The sequence below is a fragment of the Pempheris klunzingeri genome, chromosome 21, assembly GCF_042242105.1.
Source record: "Pempheris klunzingeri isolate RE-2024b chromosome 21, fPemKlu1.hap1, whole genome shotgun sequence".
NCBI lineage: Eukaryota > Metazoa > Chordata > Actinopteri > Acropomatiformes > Pempheridae > Pempheris > Pempheris klunzingeri.
Window position 1 is genome coordinate 19,447,158 of NC_092032.1, and position 22,620 is coordinate 19,469,777.

At 46.0% G+C, this 22,620-nt stretch overlaps 1 protein-coding gene across 1 annotated transcript in view; it reads right to left on the reverse strand.

Annotated features, from left to right (window-relative positions):
• The window catches only part of LOC139220808 (disco-interacting protein 2 homolog C-like), a 56,091-nt gene extending 49,481 nt beyond the window's left edge, over positions 1-6,610 (reverse strand). Inside the window, exon 1 of the mRNA XM_070852657.1 lies at positions 6,532-6,610. Coding sequence (XP_070708758.1) covers positions 6,532-6,610 — 79 coding nt within the window. The remainder of the gene's footprint in view (positions 1-6,531) is intronic.
• Positions 6,611-22,620: the final 16,010 nt, after the last annotated feature.

Below are 22,620 nucleotides of genomic sequence, written 5' to 3' on the forward strand. Positions count from 1 at the left end.
GTGACTTTGGTGTTTTAAAGGGTTATTTTAGATCCAAACTGATGTGTTGAAGCCGCGTAGTCATAGAAACTAGACCTGCAACTCCTGTGTTCTGCATGGTAAAATTACTGTTTTTGTTAATGGAGTTTGGTGGCTTTGAAGAAAGTTACTGCTTTAGTTCCACGTCTCAGATGGCAGTGAAAATATTCTAAATATAGAGTAAACTTAAACTGATATTGATTTTTTTTTGTGGCTAAAATCCATTTTCCTGCTGCCCCCATCTATACTGTCAACACACAGCTAAGTACCTAATACAACCTTATACATGAAAAAACCCAAACTATCCCTTTAATCGGCGTGTTTTCTGCCCTCATGATAACAGCGAGTGTGTTTGCCACCTGCAACAACAAACTGGCAGCCTGCTAGAAGACGCTACGTGATCACAGGAGCCCGAGAAGCTGAAGAGATCGATCACTTGTTTATGAAAATGAATATGCAAATGAGCTGTTTGACAGATTGGATGAGCAGGACGGGATTAAAATGAGTCTGAATAATGACATTCTGTCTATCAGCATCAATTTCTGGCTTTAAAAACTCTTTCTGGCACAAACATTTACCAAATCTCTACTTTTTTTTTTACTGTTTAATGAATAATAAACTACTATAACACTGGACGGGCCGGAGTAGAGGAGTCAGTAAAGGCATCATGTTATTTAAGATGAGTTACATGATAAAAAAAAAAGTATTTCTGACACATTATTTTGCCTTTTTTGAGCAATGAATTGACTTTTGAGAGCTGCTCCACGTTTTCATTTAAAACAAAGCAGCATTTAATATGTTTTATATATTTATATGAATGTATACATCTTAAAATCGACATTTCTTCTATGTAGTTTGGTGCTGCACGCTGAACCTCGTTGTGCAAAGACAATAAAAGGTATTTGTATTTATATTTTGACCACTAATGTTTTAGCACATGATGCTTCAGTAGATGTTTAGCAGCTCTGAAGATGGTTTAGAATAACATTTTTTAATTTGTTTTCTATGTAAGTCGTGTAAAACGATGCCGCTGTCGATCACGAAGCCTTTGAGTGGAGTTTTTTTTCATGCTAACAGTCAAACTGTGCAGCGCGCCCACCGCTTGGCTCTGTTCTTTCGGTCTGATGAAGCTCAACAGACGTCATCACGACCGACTGACTGACAGCTGCTCTATTTTGACAACACGCCAACGTGCCCGTCACTGAGCTGTCACTGGTTTGCTTCCGGCATCAAACCGGAAACTCCTTTGTTCTGTTTTTGTCAGATTAAGACGACAGCACTGACCAAACCTCGACAGTTAATCTGGCTGTGACTGAAACTGTTTTTTAACAGTTCTGAATGATCATTTTAGGATTTTATTTAAGGAAATCAGCTTCTTTTAAAACATGTACAATTGGAAAACTTTGGCTTCATCAGAAAAATGGCATCAGCACTACTCACATGTCAGTGCTCAAACTATATTCTGGCCCTTTTTAGGAAAGGAAATCCAGACAGGTTTACAAACCCTGGTTCAGTGGCCATTTGTGTCGTTTCTGAGTTACAAAAAGAAACTTATTTCATCATCTAAACCGTTCTCACATCTCAGCGAACAGTAAAAGACCTCTTCAGGTGTCCTGCTGTGATTGACCGACAGTCCAAAGCTCAAAGATTCTCAGTTTACATCCATATAAAACACAGAGAAGCAGTAAACTCTCACATGTGAGAAACAGGAAGCAAATCATGTTAATAATATTGGAAATTCAGTGTTTGGAGCTTTATTTTCCAGACTAAAAACCCTGACGTTGTCGACTGTCCAAAATTAGACAAATAGTTGTCGTGCCTAAATCTAACCCAGCAGTCTCGGTGCCTAAACATAACCAAGTCGTTTCGGTGTCTAAAAGTAGCCTGATAGTTGTTGTGCATGAACATAACCAAGCAGTTTCTAACTAAATAAACTAACTAAATAAAACAATTAGTGTCTAATAATAACAAAGTAGTTCTGGTGCCCAAACATAACCAAACCGTAACTGAAACTGATCATAATAAAAGAAAACTGAAATGTATAAGCCAACAAATTAACCTGCTACACCACTAACAGAGACACCGAATGGACCTTTGCTCTAATCACAGCTTGCACACCTCCAGATTTAAGGCGGTATTATTGATAAAACCTCTCGTTTTCCAGTCGGAGTCATTCATTTCATAGGAAACACTCACTAAAGCTGCGCCCCTCGTTGGGCTTAATCAACTTAACTACACAACCTAGAATAACAAGCCACAGATTACTCATCAACATCCCCCGTAAAGAGGTGACTTTCTGCAGCGCCCCTCGCTGCAGAAACAGAAAAACAAGGCTACACTGACCTGAAATGCACCGCTGGAGGCCCCAGATGCTGATGTTGATGTATGTATGTATGCAGAAAACACAGAAACTGGGGCTCCAACAGTGTCTAAAGGAGGAAATACACAAGAAACCGCATTTCCCAAAACCTGCAAGAATTTAGACGCGAACCGCCACGATCACCTTCAGTGACTCTGAGTAAATATTCAACACAGACAAAAAAAACAAGCTTTGATATGATGTGAAATATTTAGCAGAGGAGAGGAGTGTGTTTTAACACCTGAGCAGCACTTTGCTGGTTAAATATTCATGCGCGGACATTCCCTCATTTTCACTTTCTCTTTGTTTCTCCTGGTCAGACGGTTTAATATTTAACACGTTTGACGGCACTTCAAAGACGCCTCACACAAACCCTGCTTCTGCTGCTTTTTGGGCACAAAGAGACACTCTCCTGGGGACGTTAAGGGCAACAGAATCATCTACGGGGTGCTACAGCTTCATCATGGAAGACTTTAACGGTTACTTCACAGCCTGCTGGACGTCTCAGCGCCGGAGCTCCTGAGCCACCAGGGCAGTTCTGCAGTTACCGAGTTATGAATCTCTTCCTGCCGTCATCCAACGAGTTCATCGACAAGTCGCTCTGCATAACGGCGGCAGCTAAACGCTCCAGAACGGCGCCTTAAAATGCCTGGAGGTCACAGTAATACGGCAGAGATGATGTGATTTAGGCGACACTAAGCAGGGGAGCGGGAGAGCGGTTTATCTGCCAGAGCTCGGCTGATTGCTCAGTTTATCTAATAAACAGGTGGAGCGCCGGTTCGTCTTCCCGAGGACGAAGAGTAAAAAGTTTCATCCCATCAAATCTGACAGGATATTGTTGCCTGGGGTTCATTCATTACCCTGCGTGTCCTCAAACACTCTTCTTATTTGAAAAGCAGAGAGAACTTTGTTAATCCTTGAGAACACGTGTTTCACTTCCCTTCAGCGGACGATTTCTAGAATATAATACAAATATCTTCATCGTCGATTCACCTCAATTGTTGGTCTACAAAATGTCTGAATCATTATCTGCAGCATGCTAACAATCCTAGCAGGCTAACGCTAAGCAGGTGGTGTTCACAACGGTCGCCATCTTAGTTTAGCATGCTTGCTAATTAAAGTAGTTTTGGTTGTTTTGGTAGAATTTGATCCATTAGACAAAATGGCTGCAACTACTAGTATTTTCTCCATAAACTAATCAGCTGTTTGGTCTATAAAATGTCGAGCATCGTTTCCCAAAGCCCAAAGATGTTCAGTTTACTGTCACAGAGCAACGAATTTTGACTCTTCTTTAAAAAATGAATCAAAATAGTTGGAGATTGTTGACATTTAATTGGCTAAAGCATCACTAGGCGATATTACTTCATCATGATTTTGTTTAAAATAACACATTTTGACCGTCGCATGTCACTAACAATATTTAATTACTTTTAAAAAATGCGCTGCTGTTGTATTTAGTTTTTAAAAACAAACCGATCTGAATCCAACCAATCAGGATTAACCAGCATGTAACGAGCCAATCACAGCGACTCTGTATAAACAAAAGCTTCCATGGCAACAGGCAACAACAGTCGCTGTGATTGGCTAGTTACGTGCTGGTTAATCCTGATTGGTTGTTTTGTTTTAAATAAATACACGTTTTAAATTAAATAATGTTGGTGACCTGCTCAAAGTGAATTATTTCAACCAAGCTCGACTAGCTGGTGATCAGTTAATCATTTTGATCATTAATCGAGCAAAAACACCAAATATTTTGTTTCCAGCTTCTCAGATGTGCAGATTTCTCCGTCCAAACGGTTTGTGAGCTTCAGGAATTTATTCAAAATAAAGATGAAGATGTTTTAAACAGCTTTTAAGTTATTTTGCGCGTTTTCTGGATGTTTAACTCAAAGAAAAAAATCACCAATGTGGCAAAAAGGGGAGATTTATCGAGCAGAATCGCTAAATCGCTAAATCTACCCTCCAATTGTGAGGATTTTCTGATGTCTGTCACCGAAATGTGAATAAGAAATGTACCAGAATTTCCCCCTGGGGATCAATAAAGTATTTTCTCTGTTAATTTATTTGATGTTCTATGAAATGTTGGAAAATTGTGATAAATGCTTGTTTTATCTGACCAGCAATCCAGAAACGTAACAAAAAACAGCAAATATTCGTGTTTGAGAAGCTGCAATAGGGGCATTTTTGATTGACCAATTATGTAATTGATTATCAAAACTGTTGCTATGTTTGGTCATTTCACTTCTCAGCTGAAAACCTTTGGGTTTGAGACCAAAAAAAAAAAAAAAGCATCAACCTGAATCCGTCACCTTTTTATGACATTTTTCGAGACGAACTAATTGATCAGATATTCAGAGAAAGGATCGACACACACTGTTTTTCCTCTCCGTCCCAAATCTGAGCTTCTTTTAAAAGATGCCATCCATTCACACAGCCTCATCTGCCGAACGCCACGCTCTTATTTTGGTAATGACCACACACACACACACACACACACACACACACACACACACACACACACACACACACACACACACACACACACACACACACACACACTCCCGCCCTCTGTTTTGATGAGCAGCAGCGACAGACGCACACACACTCACACGTCCGTCACACTATCAGGAGGCCTGCCACTCCAACACACACACACACACACACACACACACACCTGAATGTTTGCAGAGTGTCATGCTGTGTGACGTTGGGGCGTGACGTTTCCTCTTCCTCCCACCGTCTCCATCATTAATAACATCTGCCAGCAGCAGGTTCTGCTCTGATAAACACCCTCGGCTGGATTAGGAGCTCCAATAGGCCTGCAGCTGCCACAGCTTTACCTCAACGTGTGTGTGTGTGTGTGTGTGTGTGTGTGTGTGTGTGTGTGTGTGTGTGTCGCTGCAGTGAGAGAAAATAAAGGCTGGTATGAATGATGAGGCCGATCAGAGGGAAACGGGACAGTTTGATGTATCGAGGTTTGGCAGCTTTGGGGGGATTTCAAAGGCCAACGCTGATGTTTTTTTGATTAAAGCTGCAGATTGTTAAATAAATTCGGACACTTTGCTCAATTATTCTGCAGCCCGCCCCCCAGGAGAAGGCGTTGTTTGTGCAGATCTGACAAAAGTGACAGACGAACACCGAAATCGACGCCTTCAGCCGCGCAACATCCGACTCTGGATGGACGGAACGATGCTGCGGCGGAGCTCTGCACACCTTCACACCTCCACACCTTCACACCGGACATTTCAGGCAACAGGGTGGCTCACATGCAAAAGCGTGCGTGGAGGCTTTCCTGCCTCACAATGTAGGCCTCCCCGGGCCTGCATGAATAAAATATGACCCCCCCTCCTTATATAAGGCAGAAATGCCCTGTTCCTATCGGAGATGCTGGAACAACAGCAGGGTGGATCATCGCTGTGATTGAGATTCAGTGGCCCATAGAAAGAGAGTGTTTGTTGTATCTGTGTGTGGAAGGAGAGGAGAGGAAGGGGGGAGGGTGTGTGTGTGTGTGTGGAGGGAGGAGAGGGAGGAGAGAGGAGGGGGGGGTGAAAAATATCCTCATCCTCATCTGCTCTGCAGGCCCAAAAACACAGAGGCAGGAGGCTGAGATCAGGGCATCAAGAGCCAAACTGCCCCTCAGTGCTGCCCTGTCACGCAGCGCAGAGCTATTATTAAACCACACACACACACACACACACACATTTATGTATATGCACACACACACACACATACACACACACATACACGCACGTGCACAGGTAGGCTCGGCTGATCTCAAGGTCAAACAACGGGTTCGTTTTCGGACCCAAACCGGGGCCGGAGACGGAGACAAAGAGCAGCGGCCGAGTCCCGCAGTGTGCTCCCGCTCTGCCCTCACCCTCTCCCGGCTGCGGGGAGCGGGCCGGGCCGGTCCCCGGCGGACAAACATCTGGATGGGAGGAGCGGGAGGAGGAGGAGGAGGGGGAGGAGGAGGAGGGGGCCGCAGGAATGGACGGTTAGATTCCGTTAGTAGGAAGGCTGCCGGTGTGGGGATGATGGTGATGGTGATGGTGGTGATGAGATAACGAGGGGAAAGAGGAGGAGGAGGAAGAGGAGGAGGAGGAGGAGGAGGAGGGGGATGCGCTTTTTTCGCCCCAGTTTTGTGCATGTCTTACCCTCTGACAGCTCCAGCTCCAGCTCCGCCAGCCGGGCTCGGATCTCCAACGGTATCGGCGACGCCTCACGGTCCGCCATTGGGCCAGAAAACACCTCCCCGGTTCCGCCGCCGCCTCCGCCGCTGCTGCTGCTGCTCCTCCTGCCTCCTCCTTCGCTCGGAGAGGGAGAGCTTCTCCTCGGCGGCCCCTCCTCGGCGGAGGCGCGCAAAGACTACGAGGCGTCGAGGGAGAACAAAGAGGAGAAACGCGGGGCTGGCTCTACCGGAGGCCCGCCATGGCTCCTCGGATCGGTGAAGTCCCGGCTGCTCGGTTCGCTCCTCCGCGGTGGTTGAGGCGGTGCAGATGATGGTGATGAGGCTCCAGCAGCCCCGAGGACTATCAGCCGTGTGCTGCTCCTGCCGCTGCTGTCACGTGACTGAACGGAGGGAGGAGGAGGAGGAGGAGGAGGAGGAGGAGGAGCCGCTCATCACCGGCAGGGGGCGCAGCGACCAACCACACCTACAGGAGCACTAAACACACTGTCAGACATTATTATGAGAAACTACGTCTAAATGATATCAAAATATTGATTAAAATAATGAAAAAGATCATCAAAATAATGAGAAACTTAATGAAAATATTCAAAAACCTTCTCAGAATAATGAGAAATATTCAAAATGATGAAAAACTTTATTAAAATAATGAGAAATTTCATCAAAATAGTGAAAAACTCCATACAAATAATAGGAAACTTAATTGAAATGAAAAACCTCATAAGAATAATGAGAAACTTTATCAAAATCAAAATAATGAAAAACCTCAGAATGAGAAATGATATCAAACCTTTAAAAACAAATTGTCTCCATATATTATGGATTATTTCGGTGGAGTTATTTGTTTCCCTGTTTTTCAGACACGACTTCACGTACTGAAGTGTTCACATCTCTGGTTATATATATTAATTATCATTGATTAAATTAGTTTACTCATTTGTCAGTGTGCACCCGTTTACCACAGTGTGTGAATATAGATTTTATATACATTTTATTCTTAAAAATCATTTGTTCCCTTTTCTCTCACTGAAAAATGAAAATCTTATTTTAAAATGATAAAATTATATTAAAAAATGTTCTCTAGAAGGAGCCTGATGTGGTTTACTGGACTTCAAGTTATTTTTTTAATTCCTACTTGATGTCAGAAGAAAAAAAAGAGACCAGAAATAAAGTAAAGTTAGTCTCATTTCCCTGTGCAGAGGTCACTCTGAGCCTCCTGTATGATGGAAACTGCACCTTTATCTCTGTTTTTGGAGCAAAGCACCATCTGCACAGTTGTATTTAATTAAACGACGGCCGTCTGCCCTCTCTGCTCTCCGGCCGGTTCCTTTTAATGTGGTCGTCCCTTATTCGGCGTCTGCGTTCGGAAACTAAAGCTCAACAGAATAATGTGATTAATATCAAAAGGTCAAGCGGCCTTTAATTAAGTCCAGTATGAGTGAATGAGCCTAATGTGGCGGTGACACACAAGTGAGCATCAATTTGTGCCTCTAATACAGTGGATGTCATTAGTATTGTTCAGCACATTCATTAAGCCTCCAGCCTCCCAGGAATCAAATCACCCTCATTGTAAACAACAGGACGGATTTAATGGGACTCACCTGCCACCTGCTGGCAGCCACAGAGAACCACAGCCGGAGACCTTCACAAGAGGAAATAACAAACTAATGCTTCAAACTTCAAAGGCACTTCTTTAATATTCGTTCAATATGTACATCTGTACAGACAAAGTAACGCGTGCCACAAACCACTGTTTTACATTTAAAAGTTTATATTCTAAACAAAAGAGCGTTGGACTCAAGTTCTCTGTGCTGAAACAGTTTATGGACGCCGAGGAGCTGCTGCACCCGGCCAGGCGCACGTTTCCCCTCACGGGACGACCTGAAACTGGTCCGACGTCAAGAGACTTCTCTGAAGAGAAGCTTCAAGCTCTAAAGCTGTCCGACATAAATAAAAATATGGCTTAAATTAAATTCGAAAATGAAAATTCTTTTAAAAAAGAAATCATGCGGAGAGAAAGTATTCAGATAATCAGTGCACACACTGGACCTCGGTTCATTACAGGCCTGGGCGTCTCACCAAACTGGGTGAACATTTAGAGGTAAAGCGTCACGTGTGCCCTCAGCGGCCCTGCAGACTAAAGAATAACACAGATGTGCTGGAAAAACAAAAAAAAAATCATGGCGGAACGTCCTGTACAGCGAGAAAACCTCAAAACACACAAACGGCGGGAAAAGAAGCACAAGCAAAACAAAGGGAAATCAAAATGGAACCTGGCTCCTGATGAACCCGTCTGAACTGCAAACCAAGAAATAAAACCAGCGTAAAGTAGCTCATCAGCATTTACAGACTCTTTCAGCTTCCTGTCGAAAAAACTGAAAAGGCGGCCAAGGTGAGCGACCCCCCCCCTCCACCCAGTACACCGCTGGTGTCTACATCCAGGCCTACATTTAGTGGACATAAAGGGCACGTTTGGTGCTTAATGTAAGAACAATCCTGCTTCCAAGTGTCTTTTCCTCCACGCAGTGAGATCACCGTGGCAACAGAGCCGGTTGGGACGCCTGGCCCGGGTAGGCCAGGACGTGCTCTGCCACCGTGGAGGCGAGGTCGGCGGGCGGCGCCGGCTCACTGGACGACGTTCTCTGGCAGATCTCAGCGTAGCTCGGCTTCTTGGACTCCTGGTGCCAAATAAAAATGATTATTATTTATTATTGTTATCAGACTGAAGCCATTAATGCCATTTCCACATGAAATATATTCCTATTAATAATGAAACTAAGAATCATTTTTGCATTTTAAAAATTAAAACGAGTGACATAATGTTTTGTAGGGACTTTAGGGCGGGGCGACCTGCTCACTGACCACGTCACTTCAAGATGGAGACACCCAGAAAGCCAAACTGGAGTCTTCAAATGGAGGCTACGTCCAAAATCAGTCCCTTACTCTCTCCCAGTGTAACAGACACTAAACAGTTCAAACCAAGATTTCGGACGCTAACTAATCATCCAGGCTACCAGACGCAGCCGTAGGTGTGACAGAAGTTTTCACATCCTTGAAATGTAGAGCAAGGCATTGTGGGATTGCTAGCATAAAGTAGTGTACACGTCATGGACGCTAAGTAGGAGAAAGCGTTCGACACCGTGAAGAAGATCACAGTGCTGCTGAACTCGTCTTACTGTGACGGCTTCCTGTGTCGGCTGGGCTGGTTTGGCCTCGCCGCTCGGCTCCACACACTCCGTCACATTCCTGCAGAGAGCAGCGCAACAGCCTCAGTACACACACACAGCTGGCGCCATGGCAACTGGACGACTGACACAAGTCCACATCTGAAACATGGCGGAGTTAACTGCCCCCCCCGGGGGTACTTACTGCTGCACGAGGGGCTCAGGCTCCTGAGGAACTGTTGGCTCTGATGCACACGGGCTGCTGCTGTCGGCCGGACACTAGTGAGCAGAAGATAGTTCAGCCATCAGTGCTGTGTGTGTGTGTGTGTGTGTGTGTGTGTGTGCGTGTGTGTGTGTGTGGTACTTGGTTACCTTGACACTGCCGTTGGCTGCAGGTACCGTTGCTATGGCAGTGTTTGCCGGGGAAAGAGGAGGGAAGCTCGTCGGCCCGAGCTCAAGAGGAGGAGACGGTTGACGAGGAGGCGACTGACCTGGTGGATTCTATTAAACACACACACACACACACACACACACAGTCAGTCAGTACAGTCTGAACAAAGTGAACTTAAACATTAATGCTGCTCTCTGGCTACGTACACGACTGTTTTCGGTGGATTTGTCCCACGACCTCATGTTCTCTCTCCTCCTCTGGCTGAAGTTGCCTCTCCTTCAGAACACACACACACACACCACACACACAGACACACACAGACACACACACACACACAGACACAGACAGACACAGACAGACACAGACAGACACAGACAGACACAGACAGACACAGACAGACACAGACAGACACAGACACAGACAGACACAGACACAGACAGACACAGACAGACACAGACACAGACAGACACACACACACACACACACACACACACACACACACACACACACACACACACACACACACACACACACACACACACACACACACACACACACACACACACAGTGATGTTACTGCAGCTCTGAGCAGTAAAGGCTCATTTATGGGGCTGTGTGTCGTTATGGATCGGTGCTGCTTCCTCGCCGTCATTACCAGAGGAGAGACTCCACAGCTGTACATCACTGCCTACAATGCAGCCCCCATGGCTGTAACCACGGCAACATCCTGATGATTGAGTATAACCCAAGCATAAGTCCCAAATTCACCAGCTGTCTCTGTTAGTGTCTCTGTGGTTTTATGATCTGTTGGTTCTATTGCTTCCATTGTCACTTGTTTACTTTCCTTTCCCTCCTTTCACAGCAGGTCTGGGTCCCTTACCTTCCCCGATCGGAGGTGGGGGATGCAGCTTGCCTGCTGGGCTCCGTCTTTCCACCTCTGCTCGGACGGCGCTGGCTGCCCCTCATCCGCCCTCGACCGGGCTTCGTCGGGGAAGAGGAGCGCGGCGCTTGTTCCGACGGCGAGAAGCCGTTCTGATGGGACTGCCAGCGGTCTCCAGAGTTCGACCACCTCGGGCCTCTCCTGGGAGGATAAATAATAAATGGGAAGATTCTTTCTAGCACCAAGGACTACATTTACATGCACGCTAATATTCCATGTAAACTGCTTGGGTTAGGGTTAGGGTTATTATTTGTGCATGCAAACCCAGTCCCTGATTAGACCAACAGACAGGAGACAGAGGATGAGCAGGTACCTCTGCCTGTGTGGGTTATGGGGTTTGAAGCTGGAAGCTGCTGAGAATCCATTCATGAAGTTGTTGATTAACGTCGAGGGATTCTGTCAAAAACAACAAGAGCTAAAATCACACTGCGTAGGACCTCATCACAGAGCGCCTGCACACACGACCTCCGGTCAAACAACTCACCTCAGCACACTCTTGGTATCCCGCCGCAGCCGAAGCCCACACCTCGTTGGTGAAATCGTACAGCTGCTGTGCGGGCATGTGGGTGGGGCAGGGCTGCTGGTAGGTGCTCGGGGGGAAGTAGGAGCCGTAATGGTCCAGCTGGGCCGGTCTGTAGCCGTTCTTTGGAGCGTAGGAAGTGACGGCCATGGTTTTGGCCTTTATCCGCACCATGATGGGCTTTCCCTTAAACACGCAGACCTCCTCTCTGAGGTACTTGTAGGCCTGATGACATGAGAGAGACGGTGACGTGTGACTGTCCGAATCGCTTCGTTCTCAGATCACACAAACTGCACAGCTTGCCTCATGTCAGACAGTATGTTACAGACTGTGGCTGTATTCTACCTGCTGTGCGTCGGTTTCTGATTTGAAGGTGATGAACCAGTTGTCGTTGCTCACAAACTCGCAGCTCAGGAACTTGGGCAGATTCTCCCCCTCAAAGAGAGCCTCCACCTCCTGCTCAACAACAGTCACATCAGACACTCAAACTGGAACATATAGACTCTACATTTAAAACCATGACGGAGAGGAGAGGAGAGGAGAGGAGAGGAGAGGAGAGGAGAGGAGAGGAGAGGAGAGGAGAGGAGAGGAGAGGAGAGGAGAGGAGAGGAGAGGAGAGGAGAGGAGAGGAGAGGAGAGGAGAGGGATTGTGTTGGCGTGGTGGGGGGGCTCTTGCCTCCTGAGGCGTGCTGTTGGGGATCTCACGCAGGATGACGACACATCGACTCTGACTGGGCCGCACCTTCTGTCCACATGGAGACACCTGGATCAGCGGCAGGGCTGTCGGCCAATGAGAGAAGAGAATGTCCCACAATTAGCAAACGGCAGCAGCAAACCACATTTATCTCTCTCAGCTTCACAGTCCATTATTCTTCCTAACTGATCTGTCTGTGTGCATTAAAGTCACTATTATCACTGAAACTAATTCAGCCTTCACAGTATTTCTGATCACTGTGACTGGTTGTGTGGACAAACACTGACATTTCAAAATGTCGGCGATGAGGTCCAGGTCCGTGCTGAGATTCTTGATCTTGTCGAGGCTGGCCAGAGTTGCGATGGGAACATACTGGTCGCTGTCCATCTGAGAATTGAGGTACAGGTCGTTGCCAAGGTGCTCCCTGGGGAGGGACACAAGAGCCGCTAAGAATAATCTCTAAAGAGGGACGTTCGGAGAGGCGGCCAAAAGCAAGGACACGTCACACATGTTGGGCAAAACACCAACAAAACAAACAATTGTAGTAATTTCCTGTCAACACAAGGAAATTGGCTTATTTCAGTATAGAAGAAGAGGGGGTTGAATAATAGTGTATAACGACAGCAGCAAACCCAATTTGGTATTTTTACATTTCATCTGAGCTCTGGTCTTACACACTGTGATGTGTCTTTCAGTGACCCTCTGGATATCTGATGACATGACTAAGAAAATAATTAAGAAAATGTGTTGTGAGTTGTTACCTGGTGAGGCAGGACTCCAACACTGTCCTCAGCTCTTGTCTGATCTCATCTGAAATCAAAGGAAGTCACAGTAACACATCTGAGCTCAGTCCGTGCTTTAAAAAAGGTAGGTTACTTAGGTTCATTTTATTGTGGTAAAACATGCAAAAAAAAGCAACTAAATTGGGCTGATACCTGAGACAGACGGGTCACTGGGCTCTCCGTTGACTATAGGAGTTTCGGCAGTCACCATCTGGTAGTCTGGCGTGCCGGGGTCTGCCTCAGCCAGGCCCATGTTCTCCAGCTGGAGCTCCGGCAGGTATCCTAAAAACCAGCACAGGAACCATCATTCTCATGTAGACAATTACACTCGTCCAGTTTTTGTCTTATTGAAAGAACAAATTACAAGTTCTTTAGCACCACATATTTCATTTAAGTTAAAGCCCACGGTAGCCCCAGACTACCTTCATGACCGGTCAGATCGCTGGGGAACTGCAGCCATGAGTGCTGAGCCTGCGGGTAGACGTGTCCGGGGACGTCCAAGTTAAAGTTGGGATTGGTCCATACTTCAGCGTCGGGGTTAAGGCTGGGGGGGGCAATAGGTCCCTGAAACAAGGAGGCACAATGTGCACCATATCAACCTAATATGAAGGGTTAAGACAGGTGACATTTAGAAAAATAGTTTTGAGTTTTGAGCAAATTAACCCCAGGAAGATAGCAGACGGAGTGTGTGTGTGTGTGTGTGTGTGTGTGTGTGTGTGTGTGTGTGTGTGTGTGTGTGTGTGTGTGTGTGTGTGTGTGTGTGTGTGTGTGTGTGTGTGTGTGTGTGTGTGTGTGTGTGTGTGTGTGTGAGAGCAGGTGTTTCACATAAAGATCAGACAGAAAATGTTTCTATTAAATCTGATTCAGATATTACAGATATACTCCTCCATTTAATGGCTTTAGAGCTGTGAACATTTCATTCACCTGATCATCAAACCCTCTGAAGGCTGTTGTACCCACAGTATTAGTGCCTTTTCATTTCTTATGTCATTCTCACAATGCATCTATGCATCGAGGCCGTCTGCGTGAACAATGACCTCTAGTTATGTAACATCTTTGTAACCAGGAGCGTTTGAGACTCCACTCAGCGGTGGACGCCTCGTGTCTTCAGTCAGAGCTGGAACGGATCAATAACCTCAGGCCAAGTTTCTTTCTCTGGCAGCATCACATTCAAATCTTTAGTGTTTTTTTTACTTTTGGTGATAAGACATTAAACTGAATGCTTTCCCTGAACCCGACTGTCTCCTGTGTTGAGTGAACACTTACAGACTGAGTGCAATCTGTGTGCCAGTCCCACACGCAGGGTCCCTGAGGCATCACGGTGCTGTAGGGGTAAGCTCCCAGCAGAGCCATAGAGGGCTGCAGCTCCGAGACCATGGCCGGGATCTGCTCCGCGCTGCGGCCCGTCTTGCTCTCCCCCCGGCCGCCCTCGGCCTCAGACGCGCCCTGGGCCCACTCCGAGCAGTTCTCCTCCAGACCCAGCTTGATCCAGGGGTGGGGGTAGAGGTGGCAGATGGAGGACTCCGCGTCCTCTCCCAGCAGCTCGGACACCATATCCCTCATGCCCCCTTCTCGCTCTCCCTCCTCGGCGGCCGCAGACGGCTCGTGTCCCAGGAAATGAATCTCGTATGAAGGGGTTGAGGCATAAACGTCAATCTGGCCTGGGTCCACAGTGATCGTGGTGCGGTCGTCCTGACGGTCAAAAACCGAGTCGTTCTCATCCGAACTGCTGAAGTCGTCAGCGACTGAGTCACAGATGTTGGAGTCTGCATGGACCTCAGCGCTCTGGGACGGTGTCTCTGAAGCTACAGTGCTGGGAGTCTCTGGGGGAAGACCACCATCAGGGGCAGGGAGCTGCTCCTGTGAGACGTGCATCTTCAGCTCCTCTGAGTGAATTCCATGTGGTGAACCTTCAGGTTGAGGTAAAGTATCGGCAGTGTTGGGCTGCAGGCTGATGTCGACTGTAGGGTTCATACAGTCGGAGGAAACACTGCAGGTTAATAATTCTGCTGCAGCAGTGTGGGGGAACTGTTCTGCTACATCTGCAGGGTCATGCTCGACTGGCATAGAGAGGAGCGGATCAATCTGAGTCCCCTGTGCAGCCGTCGTCTCTTCTACTTCCTCACATGCGTGTGTCAATACTTCCTCTCGTGGACCTACCTTTGGTTGGATTTGTCCACTCTCAGTATTGTCAGCTTCAGCGTCCGGACAAAATCTATACTCAACTTCTCCAGACGATGTGCACGGAGACGAGGAAGAGGGAGGTGAAATGGACAGAGTAGTGACGGAAAGCTCATTTTCAGCAGGCGGAGGCTGTGTGGGAGGGCTGAGACCTGAATCTTCAGCGCTGCTCTCAGGGCCACAAAGAGCGATGCCTGTGTTCACAGCCACAGTGAACCCACAGTGCTCCGACAACAGGTCACACTTCCCATCACTTGTCTCCATGTCAGAGGTGTTTTGGGTCGTTTCAGGTGAAACCACCGTAACATCGCCTCTCTCAACATGCGTGCGGTTCTGACACATTCCTAGATTTGGTATTTTGACTGTCAGTCGGCCATCTCCGCTCATGAGGACGTCCTGAAAAGGCTCATCTGAGCCACTTTTAAGAGACGCCAACGCACCTTCAGTCTTCACATCACAACTGTCGAGCTGTTTGTCATCAGAGTCATTAAACCTGGCATCACTATGCTCTGGCTTGGTGAAAAGAGGTTCAGCATCTTGACTGGGGGGCTTAATGCTGCTCAGTTCAAACGTTGGATCATTTGAATTAACATCTAATTTGTCAGGTGTGATGGAGTCACACAGGTGAGGTGAGGTTTCAGCATCTGACAGAGTCGTCGGCTTTATGTGGCAGGAGGAGGCAGTCAGTTCACTGGGCAGCGATGACACAGCTGAGATGGTGGGAACTGAGGACACCTCGGTAAGAGTCGTATCTGCTGTGCTGCTGTGGCCAACGTCACTGTCCTCACCGTGGCAGACGCTCATGGGGATAGCCTCGCTCTGCAGGGAGGATCCATCCACCTCCACCTGTCCTCCTGACAGGGGCAAAGCAGCCTCCTCTTTGTGCAGCCGCTTGTGGTTGAGGTCCAGTTGTGGAGAACCAGGGCTCCGACCGGAAGCAATCGGTTCAGGAGTTTCAGGAGTTTCAGGTGTTTCAGGTGTTTCAGGAGTTTCAGGAGTTTCAGGAGTTTCAGCTGGTGATTGTGGACTCTGGTGAATGTGCTGCTCTGTTAACAGGTCGGGCTCCTGCAGATGATCGTCCAGAGGTCTAAAGTCAGAATCCACATTTTGACCCATTTCTTCCTGCTGGAATTTGACATCTGTTTTCTCTGTGGTGTCGAAGACTCCATCTGCTGCTCTGTGGCCCCACAAGCACACGCTCTCTTCCACCGGACACACGCTTTCCACCGGACACACGCTTTCTTCTTTCGTCATCTCCTCCGATCCCTTCACCGCCTCCTCCTCCACATATGCACTTTCCTCGGCGTTCGATGTGATCAGCATGCCATCTTTGGATTCATCTGCGTGCTGTGCAGCTGTCTGGCAGTTCAAACCTTCAGGCTGAGGGCCGACTGCTATGGACTCCTGAGGTTCCTCGCTGTTTATTTGACAGCTGGACGGGCACGGCGGATCACACAGGGCGGGGTGAGGTGAGGTGGTCTGCTCTGCTGAGGGGTAATTGTCTGGCTGGGACAGGGCGGTGGACAACTGTTCTGCAGCACGTGACTGTGCTGAAGCTGGTTCCTGCTCGTGTGATTGGCTGGTCATTTTAGATTCTGTGACACAGAACTTGTCACAGTCTGTGGATGCCTCTGTGCAGGACTGGCTGCGGGCCGGAGACTCCACTATGCAGGGTGGAGCAGCTGTTTCTACTTCAGCTGTGAGCGCCGACTGTGTTGCTCCAGCTGTTTGGGATTGGCCGTGGCCGTGGTCATGTTCAAGGTCATCGGCGTCAATGGAGCATATGCTGTAGAAGCTCCGGGTCCTCGTCTCGAAACCTTGACTCAGCGTTGTTGTGACGACACAGACGTCCTCGCCTTCCTCTTCCTTGTGCTCAGACTTGGGGGAATCCTGCCGCGTCCCCCGACACTCGCTGACCGGAGCCGGCGGCGGCGTCTGGTCATCTGACACCTCACTCACCGTGACGCTGCCCTGGCAGGAAGCAGAGGGTAACCTGGTGGGAGCTGACCAACAGCTCGAGGGTTTGTGCCGCTTCTGCCCGTCTGGGAGCTGACTGAACCATGACGCCCTGAGTGTGGCATTCTCCAAAATCCTCTGTTTGACTGGACTCTGCGTGGACACCTCCATATACGGAGCCGGGCCACAGCTGGGCCGGGCAGTGTGTGTCACGCCTGCCTCTGCGTCCGTGTTTGTATGCATGTTTGTGCTGGTTGTGATAATAATAGCCCCCTTCTCCTCGTGAGTGCTCGCCGGTTTAAGATCCCTCTTGCTCCGCGTGCCGCTGTCCCTGCTGACCGCTGTCACCTCTGTCCAAACTTTGTTGCCCAGTTCTGGATGTCTCTCCTCATCTTGTGGAGGCTTCCTCTGAGCCGGCCCGTCTGCCACATGCGCCTCCTCTTCGTCCAAGCACACATGCTGAGCTACAGCCGCAGCGTGTTGCCTGACCCGCTCTGTCACCTCATTCAGCCCATCGTGGAGCGGCGGCTGTAACAGACCGCTCGTCTCATTCTGGAGGCCGGGGTTGAGCTCCTTACTAAAGCAGCACCCCATCTTCTCCGGCCTAGAGTGGGAATAAAGCACAAGACTGCTATGGCCAAACACACTAAGAGCCTACACAACACGAGACAAAATCATAAGCAGCTCCTCACGATGGCCGGGCACATGCAGAAAGAGAAAAGACCCTCTACTCCCCCCTGCTTCGCCCCCTCCCCTGCCCTCCCCGTTTTTCCCCTCCCCTGCCCAGAATAGAAAATGTGAAGGGGCTCACATGTCCCTGCCACTCAGCAGAGGGCTGCACACCACTTTGTGTGTGTGTGTGTGTGTGTGTGTGTGTGTGTGTGTGTGCGGGAGCCCTAGTTAGGCTACAGTTAGAGAGGGGTCAGCACATGGCCCAGCGGCCACCAATCACAGAGCAGTAATGCAGCAGTGTCCACTCCTCCCGCTTACTCCTCCCATCTAACCATTCACTTCTCTCTCTCACCCACTGACACCTTTTCCCTTTGACTTACATCAGTTTAACCCTCACTGCTTTAGCTCCCACCCCCAGACCTCCTCCCGAGCCCCCGGGCCCCAGCAATCAATCACATTATTCTGTAGTCTGAAACAGACTTAAGACAGGAAATGTGGGCCCCAAGATGACTTTGGAGCAGTCGGCCCATCGTCTTTTTTGTTCAGTACACTTAAATAACCACTCCAACTCCAAACAACTTTATGTATCTAGTGTCTGTGCAGCGAGGACACCAGGCCAGACTGTTTTCTAGTGTGTGTGTGGAGCGGATTAACACCACAGTACCTGGTAGACGTAGTAGTATCCAGGACCCAGCTCTCCAAGCATTAACGGCACCTGTAGATCAGCTGGACACAGTGGATTCTGGCCTGACGTCATGTGACACGGGCTGGTGGGTAACTCAACGGGTCGAGGGCTGCCGCTGTCGATGGTCACCACGGAGACTGGAGGAGTATTGGTGGGGGGGGGGGGAAGAGGACAGATGTCACAACACCAGCTGACGTGAAGTAAAACACAACAACAAGGTTACTCAAAGTGGACTAAAGCTGAGACCTGTGATCCAGTCTGACACCACAGGCTGTCACTGATGACGTCTTTCATTACCCATTAAACCTTTTCTTTAATCGATCAGTTAATAATGTACCATATAAATGTCAAAACAAAAGACAGAGGGATTCAAGGGTTTTCCTTGGCCTGACAATCAAATATTAACAGAAGAACTAATGCATTTAACCAACCGATTGTTGGTATTTCAGCTTGTTGGGTGATTTAAAGAACTGAGCATTTATCAAAACAACATGTCAATATATTTTTCTTTTGATTGAAAAACACATTACCTGACCAACTGTTTGAATCAAATCAAAACAGAGCACCAGAATGTGCATAATTTATTGATTAGTCAACCAACAGATGATATGATAAAACAGGTTACTCAGCAAAAATGCTTCTAAAAACTATTTTAAGGTGTCTTTCATCTTCTGAGATTTTATTTGCGGATCAATGATCATCTCCGGGTTAACTGATCATGAAAATGACAGTTAGCTGCAGCCACAGTGATGGAAACAGTTTCTCTCATTCGTGGAGCTTTTACCTGACAAAGATGGCTGCAGGAAGAGGCTAAATAAAGGGATAACACGCCAGAAATCATCTCAACAAATGTAACTACTGACTTCCCTTTAGAAATTTTAATGGGCGTCATTTAATGGACGTCAAGCAGCACATTCGGAGGTAAACATCACAAAACAGCGTATAACTCACCTGTACAAAAACAGAAGACAGTGTGACCAAGGCCACTTCCATGTATTGAACGATAAAACCTTTTTCATTTCCTACCTGACGGAGGCTGATATGAACCTTTCTGAGATACTATAAAATGTTTTACACTCATTCATTTCTTACCCAACCCAAGTGAAATATGGTAAAGAAAAAAAAAAAAAACTATATTTCTTTTACAACGAGGAGATTAAAACCACAGAACAAACCTGATCCAAGCAGACAGTGACAGTTAGTTCAAGTATTGTATTATTAAATTATCTTTAGGTTAACATTTCATCATTTGTGACCTTTAGATGTCTTTAAAACATCACTGTTTACTGTGGCTTTCCACTTATAAAGCTACCGATATTATACGCATGCTTTTATTGTCTTCTCTTAATCTTTAACTATTAATTTTCTTGTGCGTTTATTATCTCTTACATAGAATTTAATGTTTCTGTGCCTTGTTTTTGTGTTTTAAGTCCCTGTAAAGCTCTCTGAACTGCCTTGTGTCTTAAAAGCTGCTGTATAAATACATTTGCTTCGCCTTTTAAACACCAACATTAACCTTGAGGAGACGCTGTTCATTGCTTCACAGCACTTTTAACAAAGTTAGGTGACTAAAATGTGTTTAAAAAGACATAAATTGATTTCTGGTCAGTCCCATATTAACTGGCACCAACTGTTATTGATTAACTGGTTAAAAGCCAGTTCAGTGCATTTAAATTACAACAAGGAAGCTCAACAAACACTGCAAAACCCAGAGTGACAAAAGCCACAATTTATCCATAAATACACTTTTTATGTTTAGTTTAAATTAACCTTTAATCATTGGTTTGCTTTGCAGAAGCTGTCTCAGTATCACGCTGAGCTAATGCTAGCAGGCTGATGCTTTAACACAAACTGATTTTAACGTTAACGGCTAATTTTCCCAAATATCTGGCCAACAAACTTTACAAACTATAACTTAGATACGTTCACTAAAACGCCAGAAAAGACACATCTGTGGTAGAGTTTTGGTGTGAAACTTTGGTTTAAGCTAGCTAAATACCCACGAAGCTAAAAACATGTAAAATTAACATTAAGTCTGGTTTGTGTCAACCTACCGTTCAGTCTTCTCGGCTGACAACCTGGATTTATCTTACCTGTTAGCTTTAATTGGTGAGGAAAAAAAACTCAAAAACACTTCTGCAGATATAAATTAAGTTAACCGAGCTGTTAGCTGCTTGTCTCCCGGAATATAAACCGCATTTGAGGCGAAAATCAGCAGCTAACCGAGAATCTACTTTTAGCTAGCTACCGTTAGCCGCCGTTAGCTAACGTCCATGAATCGAACCATAACAATAACGTTAGAAGCGGCTAACGGTCACAGCTAACGCTAGCTAACTGAAGTTAATGTTGTGCTAACACATCTGCGGTTTGTGAGTTAAAAAGCGGCCTCAGTCCGTCTCGTTTTCACGGACAGTGACTCCAGGAGATCACCTGTCACTTGTCACCTGTCCTCCTTGTCTTCCTCTTCCTCCTCCTCCTCCTCCTCCTCCTGCTCCTGCTGCTGCGTTGAAGTCCGGTTTGATTTCTGGCTTTTTTTTGGTGCGCAACTTTCTCCTCCGTCTGCGTCCTGACAACTGGCCGTTAAAGTTGTTATTTTATGATTATAAACAAACTCTGCAGTTGCTATAGAAACTGTACGTTTTACTAAAATATGAAAAATAACAGTTTGATTTTATTCTACAGGAGGTTAGAAATACTGATCTGGCCGTGAGCTCCCAAACGCACCTCCCACCACCCACAGGTAAATTTTTACAGGAAAATACAAATTAAACCACTTTTTTTTTAATTATTAAGATTTCCCACCATTTATTTATCCAGTTATCTGTTCGCTTATACTTTCTGTACATTTAATTTACCAATATAAAGATTTCTGAGTCTCCAGTCCAACAGTTTATGAATCCTCGGGCTTGCTGACAACTTCAATTATCATTTTGTTCACTTAAAAGTGGTCAAATGGGCCTAAATGAGTCTAAAAATATAGAATAAGCTACTTAAAGGCCGAGCATTTGTGTTTTCAATTCTAAACCCCTCATGAAATCTACAAATTAAAGTATTTTAATTACAACATACCAGAGTTGTAGCCAGGATTTTCAGAAATACTGAGGTCCTCAAATGCATCTCAGACCACCACCTGTCAAATATATTTTTTTAATTAATTACTTGAATTTTTCTTATTTTATTCATGTAACTGATCAATCAGTTACACTTTTACATGTAATGTCATGTCCGCTCTGCCAGGAGTAACATTTTGGAGGAATAACTTTACTTTGTTGGCCTAAAAGTGGTCGAATGTAAACATAATTTAACCAGAAATACTGGATTCTGTTTAACAATTAATATAAATGTGTTAAATGTTTAATTGTAAACTCCCTAAACTCTTAAAATCTCATTTTTTCCCCTCTATTTCCTAACACGAAGGCTTAGATGCTGTTTCAGGCTCGAAGAAATTCAGAATTCTTTGTTAAATTATAATTTTGGGGCGTATAAATATTCAAATACAAACAAAAACTACTGGTGTCATTTCAAAAAATGCCCACCGTGCATCAGCAAAGTGTTTGTTTTTAATCATAAACTCCCTAAAGGATATGATTATTCAAATATTTGAATCAGGCCAGACAGGATTTAAAAAATGCCGAGGTTAGAAGTCTCCAAATAGATTTTGTTCTTTTTTTTTAATATAAATATTTAATCTTTTTAGATTAATTAATTGATTTTATATCCCAACATAAGGGTCTCACTGCTGTTTCAAGGTCTTCTCCACTCTGCCAGGAGCAAAAATCTGAAGGGAAACTTAAAACTTTATTCATTTCTTGTTTTCTTAAACAAATTTAGTTGAATATAAATATAAAAAGTCTTAAAAAAAAAGGATCCATTATGTGTCAGTGTTCGACTGTAACATCTGCAGGCTAATAAATCACACGTGTGACGGCTCAGTGCACATGAATTCACTTCTACGTCCTTGTGAACAAGATAAAAATTTAATGAGAAATGAAAAGAAAAGAAAAGATCCTGGTGAGAGAGGAAGGCTCCACTCACACAATCAACCAAAAGGATTCCAAAATAAAAGAAAAAG